The following is a 27,862-nucleotide window of genomic DNA, read 5'->3' on the forward strand; positions in this document are numbered from 1 at the left end:
CAGAAGTATATTAAAGCGGATGATAGCTGTGCCTCAGGAGCTTTAACATGACTGCATGCTAGAGGTGGAGTTTTATTTTTTATTCATCATTACCAGCAGATCACAAGATCTTGAGCATTACCCCTGGAAAGTCATCAGCCTGGGAATCACTGTGAGGTACAACTCTTGTACATATTTGCATCAAATTCTTCTTTCAACTAGCTTAATGGAGGTCTTAACATGTTGATTTTCATTTAACTAATGCCTTGATTTAACTGGCAGAAAGAGGAATCTGATACTAACACAAATTGTCTGTACATTGACATCGCTCACAATCATTTCCAGGTTGTTATCAAGACAGGAAAAGTATTGAAAAGGAAAAAGACGACAGCAACTTCATGTTAAGCTAAACTGAAGAGGCAGTTGAAGTTTGAACTGATTGGTTATCTTGTATATGATGCAAGTTTGACATTAGAATGATGGTGGCTTATATTGGTTCTCCAGATGCGCAATTATTTTCCCTATTACTTGACAAAATACTTCAAAATTAAGAAGTTATCTTTATACTTTCTCCTCAGTCTCTGTCATCCATGTATCACCTATTCCTTTGTTCGTCAGTTCCAGTTGTACTCTGATTATATTCCTGTGAAGCATTGAGATGCTTTCCTATATTATAGGTGCTATACAAATGCAAGATGTTGTTGCTGTAAAAACAATAACAAGATAGCCTGGAGCTGAAACATTGTGCTGGGTTAACTTGATTGCAGTATTGCTAATCAGAGTCTTGTGACAGAGCAAAACAAAATGGGCTAGTAAAGCCAGAGCTTTACAGAGTAAACTAGGATGAGAATAAGTGAGTCATAAAATCATGTGAGCTAGTCAACTAAACACTTTTTAAAACAAAACAGACATCTATATGCATATCATAATCTATCTCAAAAGCCTCTTCAATGAATGAAATCAAAATGTATTTATTTTTGTCATGAATGAAATTTTGATACTCTTAGATGATACTGAAAATATTCACTAAATAAACAACAGCAACACAATTGACTGATTCTTGTCATGTAAATCAGCATCATGTACAGTTCAGTTCAAACCTTGATGGTCCCTCTTTGACTATTTTTCAAGCTGTTGTCAACATTTTCCTTACAATATCTTTCCTTTGTCAATGTGAATAACAATAATCTGGAAATTGTTAGCAATATGTTAGTGCGTGAACATTAAAAATATTTTTGATGGAAAAGACATTGTAGTAGGCAACATACCCCTGCATGCAGACTACCAGCAAATAAAGTGACTTTAACTCCTTACCACAGCTGATATCTTGGATGTTGTAGCACCAGTCACCTGGACAAGAGCAGAACACAACAATTAGTGTATGTCTTAAATTGCCTCCGATAATTTGAAAGATTCTACAGTTATTAATTTGGTTTTGAACCTAAGAATCCCAATCATACATTGGAAACCTCAAAAAATTTACAACTATCTTCAAATAAAGTCTAATTTCAGAAACCTTTCTGTACAATTAAAACACAATGCACTGGGCTCATTATGTTGAGCTTTAGTGGTGACCAGAACCTTGTACAGAAAGAATTGTTCTAATTAGCTTATTCTGTCATACTTTAAAACAGGAGTATCATGGTTATTCATCCATTTTGTTAAAATTATATTTTAAATCATCTAAATCACCAAAAGATTAATAAACCACAGCTGCTTTACCCTCAGATTTTATACGTATTGTTTCTGCATAAAAATACAAATAAAACAGAGTGAAATGCTACACTTACACCAGTGTTGATGCAAAACAGTTTCATTGTGGATTGGTGCCAAGAATGTGGAATATAAACTCAGAATCCAGGCTAAATTAACTCTTGAGCGATGCAGTGTGAGGCTCCCTCCAAAGTCACACTTCTGTTCAGTCAAGAATCAGTTCAGGCCATAGATTTGCACAACACCTTTAGCATTTTTATAAAGCAAAAACCACTTCCCACCAACATTACAGTTGTAGTGTGAGTACACACAAAGAATTAACTATTAATGGCCTCTACTTAGTGACCCACTCACTAGAAAGTATTTTTTTCAAATAATTCAAAATCTCTCACCATCTTGAAAACCTCTGTTAGGTCACCTCTTAACTTTTTCTGTTCCTAGGAGAACAGTCCTGGATTTTCAAACCTCTCCTCATAACTGAAGTCCTTCATCCCTGGTTACATCCTTATAAACCTCCTTGGTGTCCTCTCGAATGCCTTTCCACCTTTTCTAGTGCTTTTTAAATCCTTTTAGTAATGTGGAAACCAGAATTGTACACAGTTCTCTGAAGAGTGATCTAACCAAGGTTCTATAAAAGTTTAACATAACTTCCTGTTTCTCAATTCCATGCCTCTACAATTGAACTTCCCTGTCTTTAATTTTTTTTTATACACAGTAGACGGAAAGCGGTTACAAGTGCCCTTTGATTGACTTCAACAGTTACTAAAATTACTATTCCACCCATTTATTGAAATGGCCTTAAATGCACAAGTTGAATTAACAGCTAAACATCACAATCATGCCTGATTTCCAAAATTGCCTCAGAGTAAGGCCACAAGAGCTGCTAAAAAAATGTTTTATTCTTTCCACAGGATTCCCCTGACCTTGCACCATTCCTGAAAGGAAAAGTGGTTGTCCTGCTCCCTGTCTCTGGAATTTGCTAAGAGGTGTATAAAAGTAACCTCTGGATGATTCCCCCCCAAAACGTTCTTCTCTCGTAATGGGGCAATAGACAGGTTTTCCACGCAGATTTCAAAGCCAAATGTGGATCCCAAGCCTGAATTCACTAGAAGCCACACCAGGGGAACCAGGCCTCTTAATTGGCCACCTCCTTAAGTTCGTCATGCTATTTAGGACAGTGGGGTGGTCACCTAATGTTGTCGGTCCACTCACAGGGTCAGTAGAGCTAGAACCTCAGCAGCCCAACTGGGAGAGGTGACCGCTGCTGAGGCAGGTAGGAGAATGTGAAGGTGCCTCAAAATGGAGGTCCGCTCAGGAGGGATGAAAATTATTAAATTTTATAGAGCAGCCAAGCGGGCTGGCCCTTCCAATCAGCGTGCTGCATTTAGCTGGTGCCCTCCCCTTGTTGCGCAATGCTGCTCCTGCGCCAGCAAAATGCTGGTGAGCTCCCTAGGCCTCTAACTGGGGCCTTAAATGTGCAGATTGGCTGTGGATCTGCGTGTCACCTTCCCAGCAGCGGAAGGTACATCAGGGAGCCATCCCGACCTGGCTACCCACTATTTTCCTGGGTCCCCAGGTTCTCACCAGGGCCAGGAAAATTCTGCCCAGTGGAGCAGATCTACGTGGCCTCAGCTTTGCTGCCAGCAGCACACTGAAACATGCTGTCTGTCAAATTTCAGATAGTTCCCTCGACACCTAACAGAAAGAAAAGACCAAGCCTCAAAGAGTTTTGTTACTTTAATACACCATTTATATCACCGATTTAGTTACAACCAGCAGAATTGCCAAGTTGCATTATTGCAAGATTTCCTAGTAATTGTTCAATGCTTCCCAATTTTAAGTGAGGAAATGGTAAATAACAGGATCTGAAAGACTTATTTCAATTTGAGCCAAATGACCCAGCTCTGATTAGCCAGCACCATTCCAAATATGATATGGCCAGGTAATTATGGGCATATCACCCATTACATCAGCTGGAACTAGATTCTGTGAAAAGTTCTGGATCAGAAGTTCACAATACTTATAAATTACCATTTTAATCTTACAGCTTGTGTTTTCCTTTTTGCTTATTGCTGCACAGTCCTACCAATCCCTTCTATGTTACCAGTTAATGCTTTCAGAGTTTTGTGTGGCCCATGCTCTGCTCATATGGTCATTAAATAATTGTCAGTTTCAGTTACATTGTGTAAAGGGAGACTTTTCCTGAGGTCTACAATGGAGGTTTGAACTGGATTTCTTGATAAACAGAAAAACATATAGAAAGAAAAGTAAAGAAAGAAAGAAAGGTAAAGAAAGAAAACCAGGCCAGCTTGTATTACACGGTAATAAGCAGCACCAAGGGAAAATACTCACAACAGGAATTTTTTTTTAAAAAGAGCGAGAACTATAATAATGAAAAGTACTGGTTGGCTGAGCTCACTTTTAAACTGGGTCAAGTGTGTTTCCAATACTTGAATAAAAACATGGCACTTATTTATAATTTAAAAGTTCACTTGCTTGAAAATTAGTGAGCGACTAAATAATGCAAGTTAGAAAGAGAACCTCACTCTCCCAATCTGAGACTACATTCCTCTGAGGTCTCATACAACAGTGCCTTTCAGTGATCATGGAGTAATTGAACTCCACAGCACACTTCAAGAAATCTTCCATTACCCACACCACAAAAAAAATCTGTTTTCCTTTTGAAAGGTACAATCAAAATATGTGAGATATTCCATCATTTACATCCCAATTGATAACATTCCAAGAAGAATACTTATCTAAAGACACACACACATATACAAATACACACAGATGAATACGCACACATTTTATCTGGCAATGGTTCTGCTGACAGCTGCAACAAAGAATTGAAAACCATTCAACATCAAAGTACTCGGGTATCTTAAAACAATTTCTTCTTTGCTCTAAAACACAGATCATATTTACATAAGAACAATACTATTTATTTATGAACTATTTATATCCAAGGCTTGGCACAGACTGTGAAAGATTGTCTGTCAAAGAGCATCAATTATTTAGGTTTTCACATGTTCTATGTTGTGGCTAACTTTCATATTGTGTCAGGACCCAGCAAAGCTTCTGTAAATTATGTTACCTAATTGTTGCAGTATTGCTCTATCTCATGCTTGACTATTAATGACTGAACAAAGTAAAGGCAGGCTAAACAGAATTGGTGCAGGATTGGCATGGATTACAATCAAATCTGCCTAAGCATTGTCTCTAATTTATTGTCTCTGCTAAATAGAAAATGATTGACATTGAAAAGCCAGTCAATCAAGTAACTGAAATGTAGCAATGAGAAGAGAGATCTCTCACAAGATAGATGTGAGTGAATTGGAATGGTGCTATAATCACTTTGAATTAGTGACAAGATTGGACAATAATTAAAGTCTTTCAGAATGTGGTTTCCTTCCCAGTTTTCCACTGCTTATCGTTCCTCCTTTCCTGTATGTCTTGTTGGGGTATATAAGAAAGTTAGTCCTTCATTAGCTTATCAAAGTGATTGTTCTTCCTGTCTGAGTTTAGGTAGCACAGGCTCAAGCACTTAGGAGACTGAGAACATGTTGCTTATATGTTTTTGGTGTAAGCTTGCTTATATGTTTTTGGTGTAAGCTATGTTCCTCCTTTCTCCCTCTCAAAATCCCAAAATTGGCCCTGACGTCTTTCTCATCTCATTATTATATGGTTGTATTTGATGGTGACTATTGGCCTTAGGGAAGCTATCAAAGGCCAGCCCAGTTCTGTGTGCACCTGTGTCTGCATAAAACAATACCTTAATTTATATAGTGCCTTTAGCATAATGAAATGTCCCAAGGTGCTTCACGAGAGCATTCTGAAACAAAAGATGACTTGGTCAAAAGGTAGGTTTTAAGGAATGCCTTAAAGGAGGAAAGCGAGCTAAAGAGGTGGAGAGATTTAGGGAGGGAATTCCAAAGCCTTGGGCCTAGGCAGTTAAAGGCACAGTCACCAATGGTGGAGCAATTAAAATTGGGGATGCTCAAGAGACCCATATTAAATATCTTACAGGGTTGTGGGGCTGGAGGGCAGTACACAGATAGGGAGGGGCGAGGTCATGAAGGGGTTTGAAAACAAGACTGAGAATTTTAAAATCAAAACTTTGCTTGACCGGGAGCCAGTTTAGGTCAGTGAGCACAGGGTTGATGGGTGAACAGAACTTCATGTGAGTAAGGGCACAGGGAGAAGAATTTTGGATGACCTCCAGTTTATGGAGGGTACAATATGGGAGGCCAGCCAGGATAGTGTTGGAAAAATTTAATCAAGAGGTAACAAAGCTGATGAGGCAGGGGTGAAGTCAGGAGATTTTACATTCTCTTTTCAGCTGAGGTCATTGAATAACAATCAGGATCTGGAATCCTAGAAGCTTTCCCCTCTCTCGTGATCGCTAGTGCCATACCTCCCTCTCTCTCTTTCAGTCTCTTTCTGGGTCCAAGATATCTTTTCAATATATTCCCCTCATGTCCCTCCTTTGAATCGCTTGTCAATTCCTTTACCTTCTTTGGATTAATTTTATAGTTTTCATCTATTTTGTCCCTTCCCTTGTACGTTCAGGATTTTATTATTTTTTTCATTCTCCTTAATGCAACCATGATTTACCTTTTCCTTCAGTTTGGTTTTACTCTCCTGTTTGCACCTCACTATGTTCCTGGAGTATATAGTCTGTGCAACTTAAAAAATGTCTCCTTAGGTGCTTCATTTTCTTTTTACATCTAACCCGTAAACAATCTTCCCATTTTACTCTTTTCATACAATACTTCATCCTTTCAAAGTTTGTTTTTCCAAAGCACATTTTTTAATTGTTCTCACCTGTCCTGTCATCATTTCAACCTAAAAACTAACAGCTTTGTGAACATCAGACACCAAATGTTCGCTTACTCCAACATTATTATTCTTGCTTCATTGGTTAAAAGCAAAACCAATATTTTCTCACCCACCTCCCTCCAATCTTTCTTTGGGGATTCCTCGCCTGCTGTTTAAGAAAAGATTCTTGAAATGTTTCAGAAAAACTGCCTCATTCATACAGATTGTTCCCACTGCAAATCCCAGGATGAATAAAATCCCAAATCATTACAAATGTGGCCTTAGCATTCACCCTTTTTAATGAGATCCTGCAGAACACCCAGCTTCATTTTATTTGTTGGTGTCCTGTAACATCTTCCTACTATAGAGGCTCTATTTTGTACCTTCCAGATGCACCCAAAAACAGAGATAAAAACAAAAAGCTAAAAGCTACTGCGGATGCTGGAAATCCAAAACAAAAACAGAATTACCTGGAAAAACTCAGCAGGTCTGGCAGCATCGGTGGAGAAGAAATCAGTTAACGTTTCGGGTCTTCATGACCCTTCGGCAGAACTGAGTATAGTTAGGAGAAAAGTGAAATATAAGCTGGTCTAAGGTGGGGCGGGGGGGGGGGGGAGAGAGAAGTTGAGGGTGTGGTGATTGTGGAGATAAGCAAGCCGTGATAGGAGCAGATAATCAAAAGATGTCACAGACAAAAGGATCCAAGAGGTGTTGAAGGTGGTGATATTGTCTGAGAAAAGTGCTAATTAAGAATGGAAGACAGGATACTCAAGGTACAGCTCTAGTGGGGGTGGGGTGGAAAGACTAACAAAGTTTTAGTTTTAGATTTAAAAATAATGGAAATAGGTGGGAAAAGAAGAATCTATATAAATTATTGAAAAAAAAGGGAGGGGGGAGAAACGGGGTGGGGATGGGGGGAGGGGGAGTTTAAGATCTAAAGTTGTTGAATTCAATATTCAGCCCGGAAGGCTGTAAAGTGCCTAGTCGGAAGATGAGGTGCTGTTCCTCCAGTTTGTGTTGGGCTTCACTGGAACAATGCAGCAAGCCAAGGACAGACATGTGGGCAAGAGAACAGGGTGGAGTGTTAAAATGGCAAGCGACGGGGAGGTTTGGGTCTTTCTTGCGGACAGACCGCAGGTGTTCTGCAAAGCGGTCGCCCAGTTTACCTTTGGTCTCTCCAATGTAGAGGAGACCGAACTGGGAGCAACGAGTATAGTAACTATACTCAGTTCTACCGAAGGGTCGTGAAGACCCGAAACGTTAACTAATTTCTTCTCCACCGATGCTGCCAGACCTGCTGAGTTTTTCCAGGTAATTCTGTTTTTGTTTTGCACCCAAAAACAGTCAATTTCCAGTGCCTCAGCAACATATGAACACTTTTTGATACATGACATTTTTCCCTTCCTTTGCTATCCTTCCCAAAACAAAGAAAACCTGAAGATGTGCCACCCCTTTCCTTTTGCCAGGTGTCTAACAACTGTGATATCCAGAAGCTCCCAATTTACCGTTACTCATCCATTTTATTTCTTTATGTTTTGGCATGCATAGGTGCTTCTTAAATTTTTTTTTTTTTTTGGCAAAAATATACTTTATTCACAAAATATCTTCAACAACATTTCAAACCGTTTCAAAATCACCATCACAAAAGTACAATCAGATTCAACTTTTACAACGTGTATCACGAAATGCATCAATACAATAAATGAATATTACAATCATTTGCAGACATTCATTTTGAACTGTACAGCCCGAGGGGATTTAAACAGTTCCCAGTCCCTCGGTGCACTGTGGCAGAAAGGTCTTAGACAGCGACCCTTCCCCATTGCGCCTTTGCGGCGGCTGCCCCAAGCTTTAGTGCGTCCCTCAGCACGTAGTCCCGGACTTTGGAATGTGCCAGTCTGCAACACTCGGTCGGGGACAACTCTTTGCGCTGGAAGACCAACAAGTTTCGGGCAGATCAAAGAGCGTCTTTCACCGAGTTGATGATCCTCCAGCTGCAGTTGATGTTTGTCTCGGTGTGTGTCCCTGGGGTAGGTGCTTCTTAAATATCAGTGCTGTCCTCCTGCTCTCTGGCTGCAATCATGATGGCTTCTACCTGGCAACTGGTCCACAGATTACTCAGCCACTTTTCAGCCAACTGCCCAGGCAGGTCAGCAGCCAACTTAGATTAACTATGAACAAATAACATGAAGGCACTTGTGCTGGTAAGGCTCCAGGTGTTTGTTGTTTCTCACATTTAATGGGCCACAGGAAATCATATTGTTAAGACAGTAATGCAGAGTGACCTGCTGTAATTTCTCTATGCCTTTACATTTGGAAAGTAAATGATTATTTCCCAGAGTACCATGTATAATGTCATATTCTACCAAGCTAGCAGTGAAGTCTTGTCAAAACTAAATAAGGCCGAAATAATAAGGATAGAAGTATTTGAATTGTTGTGTTATCCTGCAAGAAGTTACTGCCTCAGGTATCACTGCCTTTCACTTACACCAGCTAAATTCGCTGTCAACTTAAGCACTTGTGTTGATGGTAGATTGTTCTATAAATGGGATATTGATCGCTGGCCTTCCACAGAACAGACACCCAACACCTACACTGACTGCAACAGGGAATTGACATTGAAGAGCTGACCTTTGTATGTGTCCTGAAATTCTCGCTGCATGCTTTAGTTTAAAGCTTATTTCACAGAATCTGTTAGTCCTGTGCCAAGGCACTGCTAAACATTCCCAACGCAGCTCATTTATTATATTACAGAGCTGTTTTGTGGCTTATACTGTTTATTCTGGTCAAGCTGCAGGAAATGTTTGACAATCCTAAAACAACTGCATTCAGAGTAGCTCAAAAGTCACATTCATTCTAACTTGAGATGTTAACTTTGGCTCAGTGACGTCACTCTTGGCTCTGAGTAAAAGGGTTGTGGGTTTAAGTCCCATTCCAAAGACTTGAACACATAATCTAGGCTGACACTTCAGTGTTATACTGAAAGGGGATGAATATTTCAGAGGAGACGTTAAACTGAGGCCACGTCTGTCCTGCAAAGTTGATGTAAAAGATTTTATGATACTATTTTACAGAGAATTTGAAGAACAGCTACCCCAGTGTCCTGGCCAGTGTTTATCTTTCAACCACCTCATCCAAATGGATGATCAGATCTTTATCTCATTGTGGTTTGTAAGATCTTATTGTGCATAAATTGGCTGTCACTTTTCCTACTTTACAACAGTGATCACACTTCAAGTACTTCATTAGTTGCAAAGTGCTTTGGAATGTCCCAAAATCATGAAAACCACTATGAAACCATTCTTCCTTTTTAACTACAGAGCCCCTTCTGAAATGTGTCTTGGAGCCTATGGGAATATCTAATCTCATCTCATCTACAATATGGCAATGCTCTAATGTAAATAAGGTAATTAAATATGACGTGGAACTCAGACAAACAGGTATCAGAACTTGGAGAGATAGTGTAGGAATTTAAGGGACAGGCATGAAGACTTATTTTGCACTGGCCAGATTCCAGTGTTAAGTACCAACTTCAAAGTGTCAAAGTGACCTGTATATTTAAAATTAACATTTACACAGAGGGGAGGCATTTTTCTATTTCATTCAGAGGTGGGAGGACTGTCCCTGCAAATACTAAGCCAACTATCAATAAGAATGAAGAACTTGAGTCAACCTGTAAACCAATGTAAAACTGGAAAGCAATTTAAAGACACTACCTGAAAACGATCCCCAGTAATACATAATCAATAAGAAAGACTTTCAGAAAAATTGACAGCAAAATTTAGGTACTGTTAAGCATAATATAACTTAGGTAGAATTTATAGCAGAGAAACAGGCTGTTCAGCCCAGCACATCTATGCCACTGTTTACCCATTATGTGAGCTTCCTCCCACTCTTTACTTCCATCCCACCCTATCAATATACACTCTATTGCTCTCTCCCTCGTTTGTTTTTCTGGCTTCCCCTTAAATGCATCCATGTTGTTTGCCTGAACCACTCAGTGATATCAAGTGCCACATTCTCACTGCTACCTGACTAAAGATGTTTCTCCTGAATTATTTATTACATTAATTAGTGTCTATCACATTTATAGGCACTATATTTGGACTCTGCCATGAGTGGAAACATCTTTTCTATGCCTACCCTGTCAAACCCCTTCAAATTTTAAAGATCTCTATCGGGTCCCTTCTGAGTCTTTTTTTTACACACAGAATAGAGCTCAGACATGTTTAGTCTTCGTTGACAGCTGCAAATATCTATCTACAATACAGAAACACTGGAGAAAGTTCAACAATGATTTATTAGGATGATATCAGAACTGTAAGGCTGCAGCTGTTAATGAAGACTGAACATGCCTGGGCTCTATCATATATAGATGAGAGGTAGAGAGAGACCAGACTGGGTAAAAGGACTCAACTTCCATTTGTATAGCAACGTGTTACATCACAAAACTCATCACAGTTAAAATTGCTTATGATGAGTAGTATTTATTGCTACATAAGGAGGCATCTATGTATTTAATATCTGTAGCTTATTTCATTTAGCGGTTTGATGCTAACAGGCCCTTCAAACTGGGTTGCACTCAGCGGCAGCCAATATGTTTTGCCATGGAAGGGAGGGAGAATAAAGGGAGAGCCATTCGGGTTCGCTGGTATACACTTCCTCGACAAAGCCTCAGCATCACATTGTTGAGGGACTGGAAGGAACTGACTCTCTCCTAGACATAATTTTGTAGAAACTCTAAGGGAGCCCAAAAGACTGGGAGAAACAGGAGCACGGGAAAAAAAAATTGTATTTGGTGCTATCGTGGTGAGCTGGAAATGTGTTAACATAGTTTCAGGTATGGGTGTAATAGGTATTGATGACCATGCAATTGCAGTGTTGGGAAGGTTTGGTTCATATTTCGCACCCCCCACCACCCCCCCTCCTCTCAACCTCCCCCCCTGCACCAACTCGAGGGTCATATAACTCCTCCCAGTGGCTCCCCCAAGCCGCCAGTTCTCCTGTACCTTGATTGAGTGACAATTTTCAATGTGTGAATCTGAACTGTGAATGGCAGCAGGCTGGTCAACCATGGAGAGAGTCACAGCAGAGTCTGATTCTACCCCCTTCCCCCGGACCTGAAAGCCAGGCTTCACTAACTGGAAGTCTGATCGATTCCGCTTGCCAAGCCCAGGTTTACTGAAGTCGATATCTCTGGCCTGACTGAGATCAATGAATAAAGCCGTGCAATGTCATCAGGGCTGAAGTAATTTATATTTACATTGATCTCGAGGCACTTCACCGAGATGCAAGGAGATCGAACGGAGAGGCTTTACACCATTCGGCTGCTAAAGTTACCAGTGAAAACCGTGCCCACTCAGCATGAACGGTATCATCGGGCCTCTATCTATCGATATGTGCCCGCTGCAGCACCGAACACGGCACCAGCAGTACCAGGACAAGAAATAAGGGTCACCCCATGAGGTGCTAACAGCTGCTCGGAATCAAAACTGCCAATGCAACATGATGGCAAACTATGGGAAAAGTGAGGAGGAATGAGAACTTGGAGCAGCCTCTCTGGACTCCATTGTCACCTCGCTCCGTGTACTACCAGTACACTCTGTATATAAGCTAGTCCTTGTCATTTCTGCAGTGTTGTTCACTGTCAGGTTAGCTATATAACAGTGGACAATCGCTGTTTCTTGTGCGCAGTGGAACTCTCGGTTTCTCAATTGTATTGTTCTTAAAGTAACAAAAAAAACTCAAGTTTAAAAAAATCTTCTAGTTCAACAATGTACCGCTAAACCATTAAGGAACCGGACTAATAGCTTTCTAAATATCCTGTGGCAATTTACAGTCAGGTGTAAGCACTGTTAAATGTTGATAAATTGATCCTTTGAAATATTAGGTAAAACAGCTCAAATTGCTAACGTGACATTATTTATATCTGCACACTATGTTACGATATATATAACGTCGTTATTGCACCTGCTAATATTATAGGGAGATTGAGACAGGCGACTTATTAGGACGAGGCACCCGATGACATAAACTGTGAATTTCTACATTGCTGTCTGCAGTGAACTTTGTGAACAATTCGGACAGATCTCTATGAACACAGTGAGCTCATTGACAATCAGCAGCTGCGGGCACTTAGCGAGGGCACAAAAGTAGGAACACAAGACTGAATGAAGCGACCACACAGTTAAAATTGTGCCGATCACAGGGTGGCTAACAGGAGAATAATGTCACAGAAAAATAACAGCTCTCGTCCTCAGATTGCAGTCATAGGGTCTTTTGATTTTTGATTCTGGCATATTTTGTGCAATCCGAACACTTGCGTTAGACCAATCGCTCCCAGTTATTCATGAATCTCCCTGACAGAAAGAGGAATGCAAACAGACAGGGAGATGGTGCACAACAGGAGATCCGCTGGTATTTCAGCCCCGTTAGCGGTTAAGAGGCCGGGAACTGAGCAGATTTTGCCGCTTTATTAAGCTCGGTCTCTGTCCCTCTGCGTAGCAGCTGCCTCATTGCACTTACCCCCTCATAAGAAAATGCTCCGCTATTGATAAATCATTAGGGACGGTTCACGGCGGCTTTATCCCATTTTTACAATTAAAACATCACCATGAATGACTTACCTGATTCCAAGCTCAGGGAGGGCAAACAGAGGCTGATGAGCAAACAAGTCAGTGGGCGCATTCTCTCCCTCTTTTTATCCCCCTTTCAGTTCCTCTTGTGTCAAAATTATTTTGCAGCAACTGAGCGGGTGGCACCAGTGCGGGGCTTTTTATCTCTGCCCGGGGACAGTCAGACCTGCCATAGGAAGACGAGCTCCTCCTCCTGGACCCACCTCTCAGCACATTCCTTCAGAGTGCACTGGGGAACAGGGCGCAATGCGGGAGGAGGGGTTTTTTTTTTTGGTTGATGTTAGTTCCGGGGAGCGGGTTGGGGGAAATTGGTACAATTCCAAATTCAGGTAAACGATATGTTTCCGTAGTATGAAAGCAAAAAACTGCGGGTGCTGGAAATCCAAAACAAAAACAGAAACAGAAATACCTGGAAAAACTCAGCAGGTCTGGCAGCATCGGTGGAGGAGAGCACAGTTGACGTTTCGAGTCCTCATGACCCTTCAACAGAACTAAGTAAAAATAGGAAAGGGGTGAAATATAAGCTGGTTTAAGGGGGATGGGGGGGGTGTTTGTTGGGACAAGCAGCCAGTAATAGGTGGAGATAACCAAAAGAAGTCACAAAGGGGAAAAGAGGTGTTGAAGGTGGTGATATTATCTAAAGGAATGTGCTAATTAAGAGTGGAAAGCAGGACAGATAAGGTACAGATAACTCTAGTGGGGGTGGGGAATACTAAAAATGCTAAAAGGTAGAGATTAACAATGGGTGGGAATACATTTAAAAATAATGGAAATAGGTGGGAAAAGAAAAATCTATATAAATTATTGGAAAAAACAAAAAGGAGGGGGAAGAAATGGATAAGGGGGTGGGGATGGAGGAGAGAGTTCAAGATCTAAAATTGTTGAACTCAATATTCAGTCCGGAAGGCTGTAAAGTGCCTAGTCGGAAGGTGAGGTGCTGTTCCTCCAGTTTAAGTTGAGCTTCACTGGAGCAATGCAGCAAGCCAAGGACGGACATGTGGGCATGAGAGCAGGGTGGAGTGTTGAAATGGCAAGCGACAGGGAGGTCTGGATAATGCTTGCGGACAAAGATGTTCTGCAAAGCGGTCACCCAGTCTGCGTTTGGTCTCTCCAATGTAGGGGAAACCGCATTGGGAGCAACAAATGCAGTAGACTAGGTTGAGGGAAGTGCAAGTGAAATGCTGCTTCACTTGAAAGGAGTGTTTGGGCCCTTGGATGGTGAGGAGAGAGGAAGTGAAGGGGCAGGTGTTGCATCTTCTGCGGTCACATGGGAAGGTGCCATGGGAGGGGGTTGAGGAGTAGGGGGTGTTGGAGGAGTAGACCAGGGTGTCACGGAGGGAACGATCCCTACGGAATGCCGTCAGGGGGGGTGAAGGGAAGATGTGTTTGGTGGTGGCATCATGCTGGAGTTGGCGGAAATGGCGGAGGATGATCCTTTGAATGCGGAGGCTGGTGGGGTGATAAGTGAGGACAAGGGGGACCCTATCATGTTTCTGGGAGGGAGGAGAAGGCGTGAGGGCGGATGCGTGGGCCGGACACGGTTGAGGGCCCTGTCATGTTCCCAGCAGCGCTGGAAGTTCGAGAGGATGATTGCAGAGTTCAGCAACATCTGTCAGTTACTGATCAATGTCAGAGAAGCAGACCCAGCCTGATTGGGTCCAATCCACGTTGGTTTTGAAATGACATCTCACCTTGTTGTTCACGTTTTGAAAAAAATGAATAAAATAACGAGAGAAAGCTAAAAGTGATCTGTAAATCATCACTTGTGAAAATGCATAGCAAAGAAAAAGCGATGACCCCGGTTTAATTTTTCTACAATCATTGCACTGGGACAGAACTGTCACTTTTTGTCAGGTGTAAAGAGATTCGGATTCGGTAAGGGTGGGACTTTTCTAAATAGCTTTTAAGTTCAGTCGCTTGCTTTGCTGTTGTTGAAACCTGGAAGAGCGCTTCTGCATGGGAGCACCTGGATTCTGAGGTCAGAATCCATTTACATTTGAGACATTTCTTGAGATTTCAGTGATAAACCCTGGCCGATCCAAACCTCGTTCCTCGGCGCACATTGGGCGCACAGACCCGCCGAATACGCTTTAATTAGAACAAATTAAAACTCATAAACATTTCGCTGGCGTTTGAACCGTTAAACGAAGTGGCACCTGGTGTAAACAGCACCAACAGTTTGTGAGGTTCTATCTAAAGATGGGAGAAGTGAGACAGAACCCAGGGAGGAACTGTGGGAAATTATTAATACCTCATTGAACTGTAGAAATTCCGCTGCCTCGCTCTTTGACTGGTGCCTGAGGACACTGTAAAACCGCACTCTTATTCCGGATTTCCTATCCGCTGAATTTAAAGCGTGGAATATCGTCAATTGCGAAGGCGCTGTTTTGTGGCACATGTTCCTAGGAACAAGGTAGCTAAGTGTTTACCTGTACATGTCTGAGCTAATTACACACGGGTGAGAAATGAGTTATGATCTTGGAAATTGCATTTTGTGACATTATCACACGAACACTTAAGGTGCTCATATTAAATTCCTCCTGTCTATGTTAAGAGGTGCGATTTATTACATAGGTCAACATCTCTATTAGCATCGTAATGGGGTGTATATGATATGTGTGTTAAGAGTTCATGGAATAATATTGTAGAGCATATTGTAGAGCATATCTACAATAATATTGTAGAGCAATCGATCATCTTGGCCGTGAGTGGGATATAGAATTGTATCCCATGACTTTTCGTATTCTTTATAAGCATCGGGCGCCAGATGAATGATTAAATGTAAAACAACGAAAACCAAATGTGAATTTTAATTTTAGTTAAACTAAATTGCTTTTTTTTCAAGGTGTTCCGACGCTTTCGCGCCGACAGAGTGCAATCTCTTATGAATTGCACTACTCCCTTGGGTTTCCTATAGGGTAACATCGATGGAAGTAATTTCTATGAAATGTTTGGAATTACTTGAAATTGAAAAGTGTTCAGATGCTGTAAATATCAATATTCTAAGCGTACATTCAACACCAATGGAGATACTGGTGCTGAATTTACCCGCTGTTGCACTGAAACTAAACGACAAAAAGAACAGGCGAAAGTAAGAAATGAGAGAAAATCATTCGCCTCATCAACTTCACTTCTTCCAATGGATCACACCCAACTCACCTTTTAATGGATGCAAACTTTTGCTCTATCTCCCGAAGAATGTAATTTCCAGGCAGAATTTCGAAAAGCTCGGAGATTTCTAAAGGCGCATGAAGCTGGAACCCCAAGGCTCTGAAGAAGTCATACAGACTTAAAACGTTAACTCTGTTTCTCTCTCCACAGATGCTGTCAGACCTGCTGAGTTTTACCAGCATTTTTGTTTTTATTTATTATTTATGAAGCTTGAACCCGTTTGGTTTGAAATGTCAGGATATAAATTCACATTGCACTCTGAGTCCAACCTCACTCCTGTCTCAGCTGATCAGCTGCTGAAGCCCTCACCCATGCCTTAGTTACCCCTAGACTTGGCAATTCTAGTGCATTCCTGGCTGGCCTCCCGTTTCTACTCTCAGCAAATTTGAGGTAATTCAAAACTCTGCTACCCTTAATTGGCACCAAATCCTGTTCACCCGTCAACCCTGTGCCCACTGACCTACACTGGCTCCTGGCCATCCCTATCTCTGTAATCTGCTCCAATCCCAAACCTCTGAGATTATGGATTTTTAAACATCCCAGATTTTAATCACTCCAACATTGGCGGCTGTGCCTTCAGCTGCCAGAGCCATTAGCTCTGAAATTTCCTCAGTTAAGCCTGGACACCTCTCTTGCCTCCTTTCAGACAATGCTTAAAACCGACCTCTTTGACCAAGCTTTTGATCATCTATCCCTAATATCCCCTATGTGACTCCATCTCAAAATTTGTCCTTGGGTTGTTTAATTACTTTAAAGGCGCCGTATAAATGCAAGCGGTTTTTGTTGAAGGCGTTGACTACTCTCTAGGGGCCAACTGCCTTCTGGCATCATACATCAGTGACTGTTATCTATTTGAGTGTTGACAGGCTATTTGAAAGTTGGAATCTAAATTCCAGTCCTACTCCAGGACTTGATGGCCAAGGAAGGCGTGTTCATTAGGCAGCCAATTGTCAAGCTGCAACTCCTTCCAACACACCAATGGCGGTGATAAGAGCGGGAGAGTCTCCTGGTCAGCCCTGCTCCATGTGAATTGGGGCTCCTCACGCTATCTCCGTAGCCTCGGGTATTACCCTTACCCAGTGCCTATTAGCGTTGTACCACCTCGGATCGGTTAATTATGCCGACGTTTTTTTCTGCTCTGAATGACTCAGCTACCCATTGGACACATTCACGAAGCCAGTGAAGGCTTAATTTTCGTTTAAACCACAATCACAATCCTATACCACTCCCAATTTGGGCGAAGTGAGAAACCCCCTGTCAAAACTAGAGAAGGCTTGTGTCCTGCAAAATGCGTTACAAAAGAACTATTCCAAGGCAATTGTCTCACTTTTCCTCCCGAATCCGCCTGACAGCTTCACACTCAGGCTGGGATATTTCTTTTGTTGCATGCTTGGGTTTTCTGAACCGGAAGGGAAACTGGACAGAAAGCTTATGAACCAAAAGCATAATTTGCGTCGTGATTCAGAGTTTTCCACTGTATCCAGCGCCACACAAACCTTCACCAACTATAAATTGTAGATATCTACAGCAAAGGTTCAATCGTGCCCATAATGTGAATATACATAGTGTGTTAGTATGTTATTTACTTCCCTCATAACAGACAATTTTCTATTGACTTCGTATTTCTCCTCCCTCTTCACGTTTTATCAATATTTGGTTTTAAAATTATGATCTAAGTGAACCAAAACCTTTCGAGGTCCTTGAGTCGAGTGAAAATAAAACCCTTTATAAGTTCCACAGACTTGATAGACAGGAGCATCTCGTTTTCAAAGGTACCTTAATTAATAACGTGCACGAATTGATCCGAAATACTTGAAGTTTTGAAACAATAAAATTAAATAGAGAAGCATTGGTCAGTGGGGTTGCTGGTGTCCTTATAATCAGGATTGTTACTGTCATTCGAAGCTCTATCCCAATGTGAGGCTGTTAAAGGTGCTGACAAAGATGCACAGCGACCTCTAGAGACCGATAGTAACTTGATGTCTCACAAATGCAACAACAACAATTTAGATTTATACAGCACCTTTTAATGTAATTAAACGTTCCAAGGTGCTTTCCAGTAAGTACTAAGGTGGCTTTGTTAGGGGGGAAGGTTCCAAACCAAAGATTCCCTTTGACAAGATACATAATCAAGAAACTTTGGTTTATTATGACATCGCCTCTAGACCTGCATCAAATGTGCCAGAAAGTATTGCAAAATAAAAGAATGGGCAGAGCCCTGTGTTTCCTACTATAAGAAAAAAAACCCTGCATTTCTAAAGTGCCTTTTCACAACCTCTGGATTCCCAAACTACTTCACAGCCAATGAAGTACTTTCGAAATGAAGTGACGCTTGTAATGAAGGGAGGAAAATCTACGTACATATGAATTAGGAGCAGGGGTAGGGCATTTGGCCCCTTGAGCCTGCTCCGCTATTCAATAAGATCATGGCTGGTCTGATGGTAACCTCAACTCCATATTCCCACCTACACTTTCACCCCCTTGCTTATCAAGAATCTATCTCGCTCCGCCTTAAAAATATTCAAAGACACTGCTTCCACCGCCTTTTGAGGAAGAGAGCTCCAAAGACTCTCTGCCCTCTGAGAGAAAAAATTTCACCTCATCTCTGTTTTAAATAAGCGACCCCTTATTTTTAAACAGTGACCCCTAGTTCTAGATTCTCCCAGAAGAGGAAACATGCTCTCCACATCCACCCTGTCAAGTCCCCTCAAGATCTTACATGTTTCAATCAAGTCACCTATTACTCTTCTAAACTCCCGTGGATGCCTGTCCAACCTTTCCTCAGAAGACGACCTGCCCATTCCAAGTATTAGTCTGGTAAACCTTCTCTGAACTGAGCTGGGTGTGTTTCTGTGTGTTTGGCTGGGTGTGTATCTGTGTGTTTGGCTGGGTGTGTTTCTGTGTGTTTGGCTGAGTGTGTTTTTGTGTGTTTGGCTGGGTGTGTATCTGTGTGTTTGGGTGTGTGTGTATCTGTGTGTTTAGCTGGGTGTGTTTCTGTGTGTTTGGCTGGGTGTGTTTCTGTGTGTTTGGCTGGGTGTGTTTTTGTGTATTTGGCTGGGTGTGTTTTTGTGTGTTTGGCTGGGTGTGTTTCTGTGTGTTTGGCTGGGTGTGTATCTGTGTGTTTAGCTGGGTGTGTATCTGTGTGTTTGGCTGGGTGTGTATCTGTGTGATTGGCTGGGTGTGTATCTGTGTGTTTAGTTGGGTGTGTATCTGTGTATTTGGCAGGGTGTGTATCTGTGTGTTTAGCTGGGTATGTTTCTGTGTGTTTGGCTGGGTGTGTATCTGAGTGTTTAGCTGGGTATGTTTCTGTGTGTTTGGCTGGGTGTGTATCTGTGTGTTTAGCTGGGTATGTTTCTGTGTGTTTGGCTGGGTGTGTATCTGTGTGTTTGGGTGCATATGTGGTAGTCTCTGGGTGGAATCATCCATGCCCACTGGCATTGGGTGTGTTCAATGGCATGAGTGGGCAATATGGTGAGAAGGCCGAAAATCAGTTTCATGACACGGGCCGTGTTTCCCGCCATCAGACTTTGGGAACCTCATTGTAATACATCAGCGAATGATTATACTGCTAGTCCGTCGAACTGAACCCCACCCCCAGCCCCTCGCTGGATCATCTGCTCATCATGCTGAAGTGCTTTACAACAGCATATAAAAGGTGTGCACTTGGCAGGCTGCACTTTGAGGAGAACTTGTAGGTGAGTGCACAGTAATGTTGTGCAGCGCTCACGAGGGACGCCTGTTGGACTTCAAGGTTGAGGCGTGTTGGGGCAGGGAGGATAAAGGCTGCCCTGCGGTTGATAGTAGTGCACAAGCACTTGCTGGGGTGGGTGGGCAGGCGAGGGAAGTGGCTACGCATTAGGGAAACCTGTATAAAATGACCATTCCTCTACAGCTGAGACAGTTCAGACACAGCCACATTGATATGATTGGAGTCGGGCATCTAGCTTCTCTGCCCACTCAAACAATGCAGAGGCATCAAAGTGCCACCAAGTGCTCCAGAGCTTTTCACCCCTCAGGCACATTGTTTTAGTGGACTGCAGAACAGTTGGATGACTGGGCACATTGTACAATCTCCTTGCTAAAGCTGGCTGTGGAGCAGTCACTGGTGGAGTTGCTCACAGCCCCTTGCAATGTCATCATCCCGGTTTGGACCAGTCTCCACCATGGTTCAAGCTAACAGTGCAGCCTTGCAGTGCGGGTTAGGAGAATACCTGTGCCTGAGCTGAGAGCACAGCATGCGGTCCAATGGGCAAAGCTGCCACCAATCAGTCAGGTGGAATGGGGCAGAGGTGGGTGGGGTTTTGGGCAGCCACGCAGCGCACTAAGCTCTGGCCATCCAAGTGGTGGCCAGCACTCGCCGGGGTGCGTTAAGGGACCTTCAGACTTAAACAAAAGAGGTTCTTAGTACACATAAGCTAACCCACGCATCTTTCTCTTTCATCCTGCAGGAGGACTACATCAGGATCATGGAGCCTGGTGAACAAGCTGTATACCTCGTGGCGGACAGAGAGCGAAGACGATGGAGAAGAGAGCAGCTGAGACTCCTGGCTGTGCAGACGGAGGAGCAGCACCCTCTGGAAGAAGGGGTGGCTGGGGATCCCTCACACGCCGCTGAAGAGCCACAATGAGCTGTCGCTGGTCTGCGCCTAGCTAGACCTACGGTCTATAGACGCTGCCTTTCATTCCTGCTGATGGCCGAGAACTAGTGTCACTGAAGACAGCGCATGTCTAGAGAACTGGTCGGTCACACCTGCTAGCTGCTGCAGGATTTAGCACCACGAGGGCATGGGGGGCATCCACTGCCCGTAGCTGTGAAAGTGTCAGCGGTGTTCAATATCTATACTAGTGACTCCTTTCAGGGCTCTCAAAGATGGGATATCACAAGCCTCCATCCACAAATGTATCCATGAGGTCATGGATGCCATCTTCACAAGGGCACACAGCTTTGTGCATTTCACCTGTGGACTAGGAAAACCAGGATGCAAGAGCGATTGGATTCACCCAGATCTTAGCTTTCCCACAGGTGCAGGGTGCCATCGACTGCACTCATGTGCACTCAGATCTCCACTGCAACAAGCGGTCAAATATGTCAACTGCAAGGGATTTCATTCACTGAATTTTCACCTGGTGTGCGACCACCACAAATGCATCCTGCAGGTCTGCGCACAGTTTCCAGGGAGTGTGCACAACCCCTACATTCTCTGTCGGTCACAGATCCCTGACGTCTTCCAGGGTCCACAGAATCTACAGGGATGGCTCCTCAGGGACAAGGGCTGCCCACAGAGGATGTGGCTGGTGACACCCGTGTGGCAGCCGCAGACTGCAGCAGAGCAAAGGTACAACAAGGCTCATGCTGCAACTCGCAATTTGATGGAGTAAGCCATCGGGATGCTGAAAATGAGGTTCCGGTGCCTGGACGGGTCTGGTGGAGCCCTGCAATATAGTCCACAGAGGGTGTCACGCATCGTTGTCGCCTGCTGTGCCATTTACAATCTGGTGCTGCAACAGGGAGAGGAGCTGGCTGAGGAGGAGATGGAGGAGCTGGAGGTCTCCTCCGGTGAGGAGGACATTGACTGTGATGAGGGTGAGGAGGTCCTTGAAGTTGACAATTATGGCGATGAGGCCCTTGCACTGGCTAGACAAGGCAGGCGCGCTCAGGAGGCCCTCATAGCTGCTGGATTTGTGGAGGATGATGACGACATGCAGTGAGGAGACACCATAAGATCCTCTCATTGCATCTGTGAACGTTTGACTCCAGTCTGACTTATGGCAGCACACATACCCTCGGTGATAATGCTCCTGTCATGGAGAAGCAGTGGAGGCCCTAATAGACGCTCGATTGTAGGAGGATGATGACGACATGCAGTGAGGACACTCCATAGATCTTCACAAAGCCTCACATAGCCTCTGAGAATGTCTGACTCCTGTCTGGCCGAGGGCAGGTCACTTGTGCTCTGTGATCAGGATCATATCATAGAAACGCAGCCATGAAACTTTAAAAGTATCTGATGCTTTGTCTGCCTTCAGCACCTGTCCCCTTCAGGAGCAGAGTGTCACTGGTCACAGATGCTGAAAAAATGGGGGCCAGCCCTACCTTAAAAGTGCTGAGAGCACACAGAGACAATGATGGAACACTGTGATGCTGGCCCACGACTTTCCGGCAGCAATGACAAGCACCAACGAGGTGCAGGCATCAGGAATGTGTCCAGGGACTGTGAGGCCAGACCATCACTTTGGCCTGAAGGCCGCACAAAACACAGGGAAGAGGCCCTGGACTAAGATACCTGCCTTTTATCTTGTGCAAGAAGGTTTCACATCTGAGTGACACAAACACTGCTCATCAGAACAAGGAGCCATAGGCAGGGAGACATTTTTGGGAGTTTATTGACAATAGTGAACATTATGTACAAGTGATTAACACCCATGCCCAGGCTGGGCAACTACATCTTCTTAACCTTCCTAGCCCTGTTGCTAGGTCTTGGTGCTCCCTGGTAATCCACAGTGGAGGTGGAAGCAGCCTGCTGACTGCTACGCCCTGTCTGTGATGACCTTGGCGGACTTCCTCTAGAGGGCTGAGACCTGGAGGGCCCCGGCCTGCTTTCGGGGTCACTGCTGTGTGGCAGTGGCACCCTCCTTGGTTTGTGGAGCTGGAGCTGCTGTGGTTGCAGGAAGAGGGGATCCGGATGGGCTGGACACTCCCAGAGTCATCTAGATGGATGACCTTGGTGGGGGGGTGCACCTGCTGATCCTCCAACCTGTGGGTGCCCGAGGGCCCCTGGCTGACTCCTTGAGGAGAAGGGGGAGATGGAGTGAAATTGAGCTGCCCCACACCCCTCTCACGTAAACACTGTTGGGGGCCAACTACAGCATCAGCTGTGGAGTTCAGCTCACGCAGCAGTTCAGGAGTGACGTCCTGGACCAAGGTCTCCATGGCGGCCGACATCCTGCCAGTATTGACCTTGGTGCATTGCAATGCCAGCGCTATCACCTCAGCCTGAAGGCAGACGGACTATTCCATTGTGCCTTGAAATCTGAGGAGTGCAGCAGACATCCCTTCCTGATGTTCCCGAGCTTGTCTTTGCAGCTCCAGCAACTGTGACATGACTGAGTCCAGAGGCTCATCATCTGACTCAGGCCCAGCAAGGTTCTGGCCTCCAGCAGTCCCCCAAGTGTTGGACACCTGGGAAGTCCCTGCCGCTGCCTGCTATGGATCAGACAGTGTGATGTGCTCACCAGTTTGTGATCCCAAGGCTACTCTAAAGCTAAGTCCCATCGATGTCTGCACTGGTGAAGGTGTGAGTGAGCGCTGTTATGGGACTTCAAAGAAGGTGCCTCCAGATTCTTCTTCAGAGGTTTCTTCACGGTTTGATTGGAGGCCCATGACAGACTCTGTCGGCTGTTTGGCAGGTATACCTGCGAAAGCAAGGGGAGATAATTAGTGCCTGGCAGTGGCCTGTGAAAGAGGACACATCACTCACAGCATGGTTGTCTGATGGATGTTGCACCACTGGGCCCTCACTTGGTACAGCAGCGCCGAACTCACCATCAGCACAGGAACGGTCCCAGTCATCGCCGGCCAGCTGGATGGCTCTGTTTTCTAAGTCCATGAGGACCTTGATTTCAGGCATTCCGCCACCGGTCTGCAACATCTCCCTCTTGTTGTGTGCCAGCTTGTCCTGCATGAATAGAGATGGAGAAAGTGTAAGCAGGACGCCTGCCAGGCCAGATGATAAGCATGCCTGGCATGTGTGGGTGGTGAGTGGTCCCACGGACAGATGAGAACAATGAAGGTGTGTGTGAGAGAGTGCATGGTGATGCCCATTGCACTGATAGTGAGTGAGGGCCCTGTGGATGTGTGATGGGTTTGTGAGTGTGTGATGAGAGTGATGAGAAGAGTGGCTTACCCTGGTGGGACGGATGAGACCATTCACCCTGTAGCGGCAATGGGTGGCTGTCCTCTTTTGCAGGGCATTGGCGCTAACCTCCCCTGCCACTGCCTCCAATGCTGGATTGGTGATGCAGCTGCCCACCCTGCGGGCAGAGTGGGGTAAAGGACATCAGGGTGGAACTCCATGGTGTTCAAAAGGCATTCGAGGGACACGTCACTGGGGCTGCAGTCTTCTTGTCTTTCAGGGCCATGGCTTCTGTGCAGCAATCATGGGCTGGAAGCACTGAGAGATATGCACATGGCTGCACTTTAAATATGACGCCCAGCATGATAAAGCAGTGAGGTGACGGCATGGCGGGTGAATGAGAGTCCACCCGCCATGGAAACGGTGTGTTTCCCAGGAATACATAATTAATGCAGCAGGTTTGGGATGATATGGCGTGAAAAGCCACCATTGCAGCCGGGGGTAGAAAGTCGTTTTACCTTCCCGCTAATGCACTTGGTGCAAATCTAGGATGATTCCACCCTGTGTGTTTGGGTGGGTGTGTATCCATGTTTGGTTGTTTGTGTGTATCTGTGGTAATCTCTGTGTTAGGGTGGGTGTATCTGTATGTTTGTGAATGTATATCCATGTGTTTGGGAGTGTGTGTGTGTATCTGTGTGTATATCTGTGTCTTTGGGTGTGTGTGTGTATCCGTCTGTTTGGGTTTGTGTGTTTCTGTGTGTGTTTGGGTGTGCGTGTTTCTGTGTGTTTGGGTGTATGTGTGTTTCCGTGTGTTTGGGTGTCTGTGCATCTGTGTATTTGTGTCTGTAACCATGTGTTTGGGTGTATGTGTGTGTATCTGTGTGTTTGGGTATGCGTGTGTGTGTGTGCATCCATGTCTTTCGGGGTGTGTCTATCTGTGTGTTTGTGTGTGTGTAGCAAGGTGTGTGTGTGTTTGACAAGGGGTGTATCTGTGTGTTTGGGTGTGTGTCTGTGTGTTTGTCTGGGTGTGTGTCTGTGTGTTTGGGTGGGTGTGTATCTGTACGTTTGGCACGGTGTTTGTGTGTTTTGCTGGATGTGTATCTATGTGTTTTGCTGGGTGTGTGTTTGTGTGTTTGGCTGGGTGGATATCTGTGTGTTTAGTTGGGTGTGTCGTGCCTGTGTGTTTTGCTGGCTTTGTGTCTGTACGTTTGGCTGGGCATGTGTATCTGTGTCTTTGGGTGTGTATGTATTTGTGCGCTTGAGTGTGTGTGCACCTGTGTGTTTGGATGCATGTGTATCTGTGTGTTTGGATGTGTATCTGTGTGTTTCAGTGGGTGTGTACCTGTGTGTTTGGGTGTGTGTGAATGTGTGTTTTGCTGGGTGAGTGTCTGTGGTTTTGGCTGCGTGTGTATCTGTGTGTTTGGGTGTGTGCGTATCTCCATGTTTTCCTGGGTGTGTATCTGTGTGTTTGGGTGTGTATCCATGTGTTTGGGTGTGTGTGTATCTTTGTATTTTTCTGGGTGTGATTCTGCGTGTTTGGGTATGTATCTGTGTGTTTGGATGGGTGTGTATCTGTGTGTTTGGATGGGTGTTATCTGTGTGTTTGGGTGGGTGTGTGTCTGTATATTTTGTTGGGTGTGTATCCGTGTGTATTGGTGTGTGTGTGTGTATCTGTGTGTTTTGCTGGGTGTTTGTACCTGTGCGTTTGGGTGTGTATCTGTGTGTTTGGGTATGTATCTGTGTATTTGGGTGGGTGTGTGTCTGTGTGGTTGGCTGGTTGTGTGTCTGTATGTTTGGGTGTGTATCTATGTGTTTGCGTGGGTGTACCTGTATACTGCTACATGCCTACGCTATTCTTGCCATCTCGATATTGTCCGCCATCTACAACTTGATCGGCATTGGCGTTGAGCGGTACCTCACAGTGGCTGACTGTCTGAGACCCAGATACAGGATCTCCCATTGTCAGACTTGGCTGGCGGCTGGAACCAGTTGGTTCCTGGCGGTGCTGTTTGGCGGACTGCCTCTAATGGGTTGGAACTGCCTGGGCCAAGAAGAAGCGTCTTCGACTCCCTATCGGTCTCTTTGCATCGATTACTTGATCTTTATTACGATTCCTAACTGTGTGGTAACTTTCGCGTGTTTACTGTTCACCTACGTTGCCATCATTGTCATTTTAAAGAGACAGAAGAGCATCATTGCAGCCCAAGGACACGTTAGTAACAGTTACAGGATGGCCGAAGCCCATGTGACAAAGACAAGTGTGATTATTTGGATGATGACCGTGGTTATCTTTTCCGGTGTCCTCTGGGATGCACTTGATCACTCTCCCCTCGCGGATCTTCATATGTTTTCAGAAACTTCACCGCTATAATGATAACGCTAAACTCTTTAGTTAATCCCATTGTCTATACCTACAAATTAAAGAGCTTGGGAAACACCATCGGTTCCTTCAGATGCCATGTTAACAACAAAATCCACATGCAAACTGTAAACAATGCCTGAATTCGCTGCATTTACAGGGATATCCTTATATAAACGAGAAAAGGAAAAACGCCGTGAGAGATGTGGCGCATTGAGAGCAACGTGGGGATCAGTGACTACATTTCAGCACCGTGGACAGCGACAGACTACAGTAATCTCTATACGGCTGGAATTTCATCGACTTCTAACTTTAACCCCTCTCTCCACAGATGTTAGTCGGCCTGCTGAATACTTCCGGCATCCGCAGCATTTAGCTTTTTATTATCCCATTATAACTACATTGTTTCGGTGACATGCTTTCCTGATCTCCCTAGTTACATATCATTATCAGGAAGTCCCGAGACAATTCTTATGTAAGCTTGATTCCGGTGCTGTTCCTTAAACTCTACCCATAGTTTTTTGTTCTGTCCAATCGCCTTTACTGAAATCTCCTTCTTTCTACTCCAGTACTTGTATCTTTTATCAATAGTACTATCCTCCCTCCTTTCCAAATTTCCCTGTCCTTCTGTATCTTTTGTCAATAGTACTACCCTCCCTCCTTTCCAAATTTCCCTGTCCTTCCTAAAGACCCAATAAATATTTAGCTCCCAATCATACTGCGGCTGCAGTCCGGCTTCTGTAAGGGTGAGTATAATCACAACCTTTAAGCTGAAAGTGTGCTTCTAGCTCAGTAGTTTGACTCGTTTTACCAAATGCATTTATGCACAGAACTCTTTCCTGGTTAAATATCCCCACCCAACCCACGTGTCCTGTTGTATTTGTTCTATTGCTTGTGGATTTTCAGTGTGGATTCTTCCTCCGATGTCCATAACCAGTTTCCCCACCACCCCATTTATTCTTTCCACAAGAGCACGGGGTCCCTTTCTGATTTAGTTGATGACCAGCCCATCTGTGCAGCAACCCCCCACCACCACCACCCCCCGCCAACCCCCCTTACCCTAAAAGTGGTTACAGTGCCCCTGGAATATGAAAGGCTCCTTTTTGCATCATCCTTCCAGCTACTCATTGACAATCCTAATCATTCTCTTCCTTTCTGATGCAGTGTGTGGAAATGAGAGCAATCTACAGATTACTACACAGGAACTTCTCCTCCTTAGTGTCCTTGCTATCATTTTCATGTCAATAATATTTTTTGATTGCACTTTGTTTACAAATACTAGAACCTACCCTCATATCTACATCAAACTCTAACCCACCCTCAAAACCTCT

At 44.2% G+C, this 27,862-nt stretch overlaps 1 protein-coding gene across 2 annotated transcripts in view; it reads right to left on the minus strand.

Annotated features, from left to right (window-relative positions):
* The window catches only part of LOC144684613 (carbonic anhydrase 4-like), a 35,557-nt gene extending 22,234 nt beyond the window's left edge, over positions 1-13,323 (minus strand). The window contains exons 1-2 of one of the 2 annotated variants that reach the window (XM_078548620.1): positions 13,140-13,318; positions 1,294-1,329 (exon numbers count right to left, since the gene is read on the minus strand). In XM_078548620.1, the coding sequence (XP_078404746.1) occupies positions 1,294-1,329; positions 13,140-13,200 (97 nt within the window). In that variant the 5' untranslated portion in view covers positions 13,201-13,318. Of the gene's footprint in view, positions 1-1,293; positions 1,330-13,139 lie in introns of both variants that reach the window. The other variant, XM_078548621.1, reaches the window with a different exon arrangement.
* Positions 13,324-27,862: the final 14,539 nt, after the last annotated feature.

Source organism: Cetorhinus maximus, chromosome 9 (genome assembly GCF_964194155.1).
Source record: "Cetorhinus maximus chromosome 9, sCetMax3.hap1.1, whole genome shotgun sequence".
NCBI lineage: Eukaryota > Metazoa > Chordata > Chondrichthyes > Lamniformes > Cetorhinidae > Cetorhinus > Cetorhinus maximus.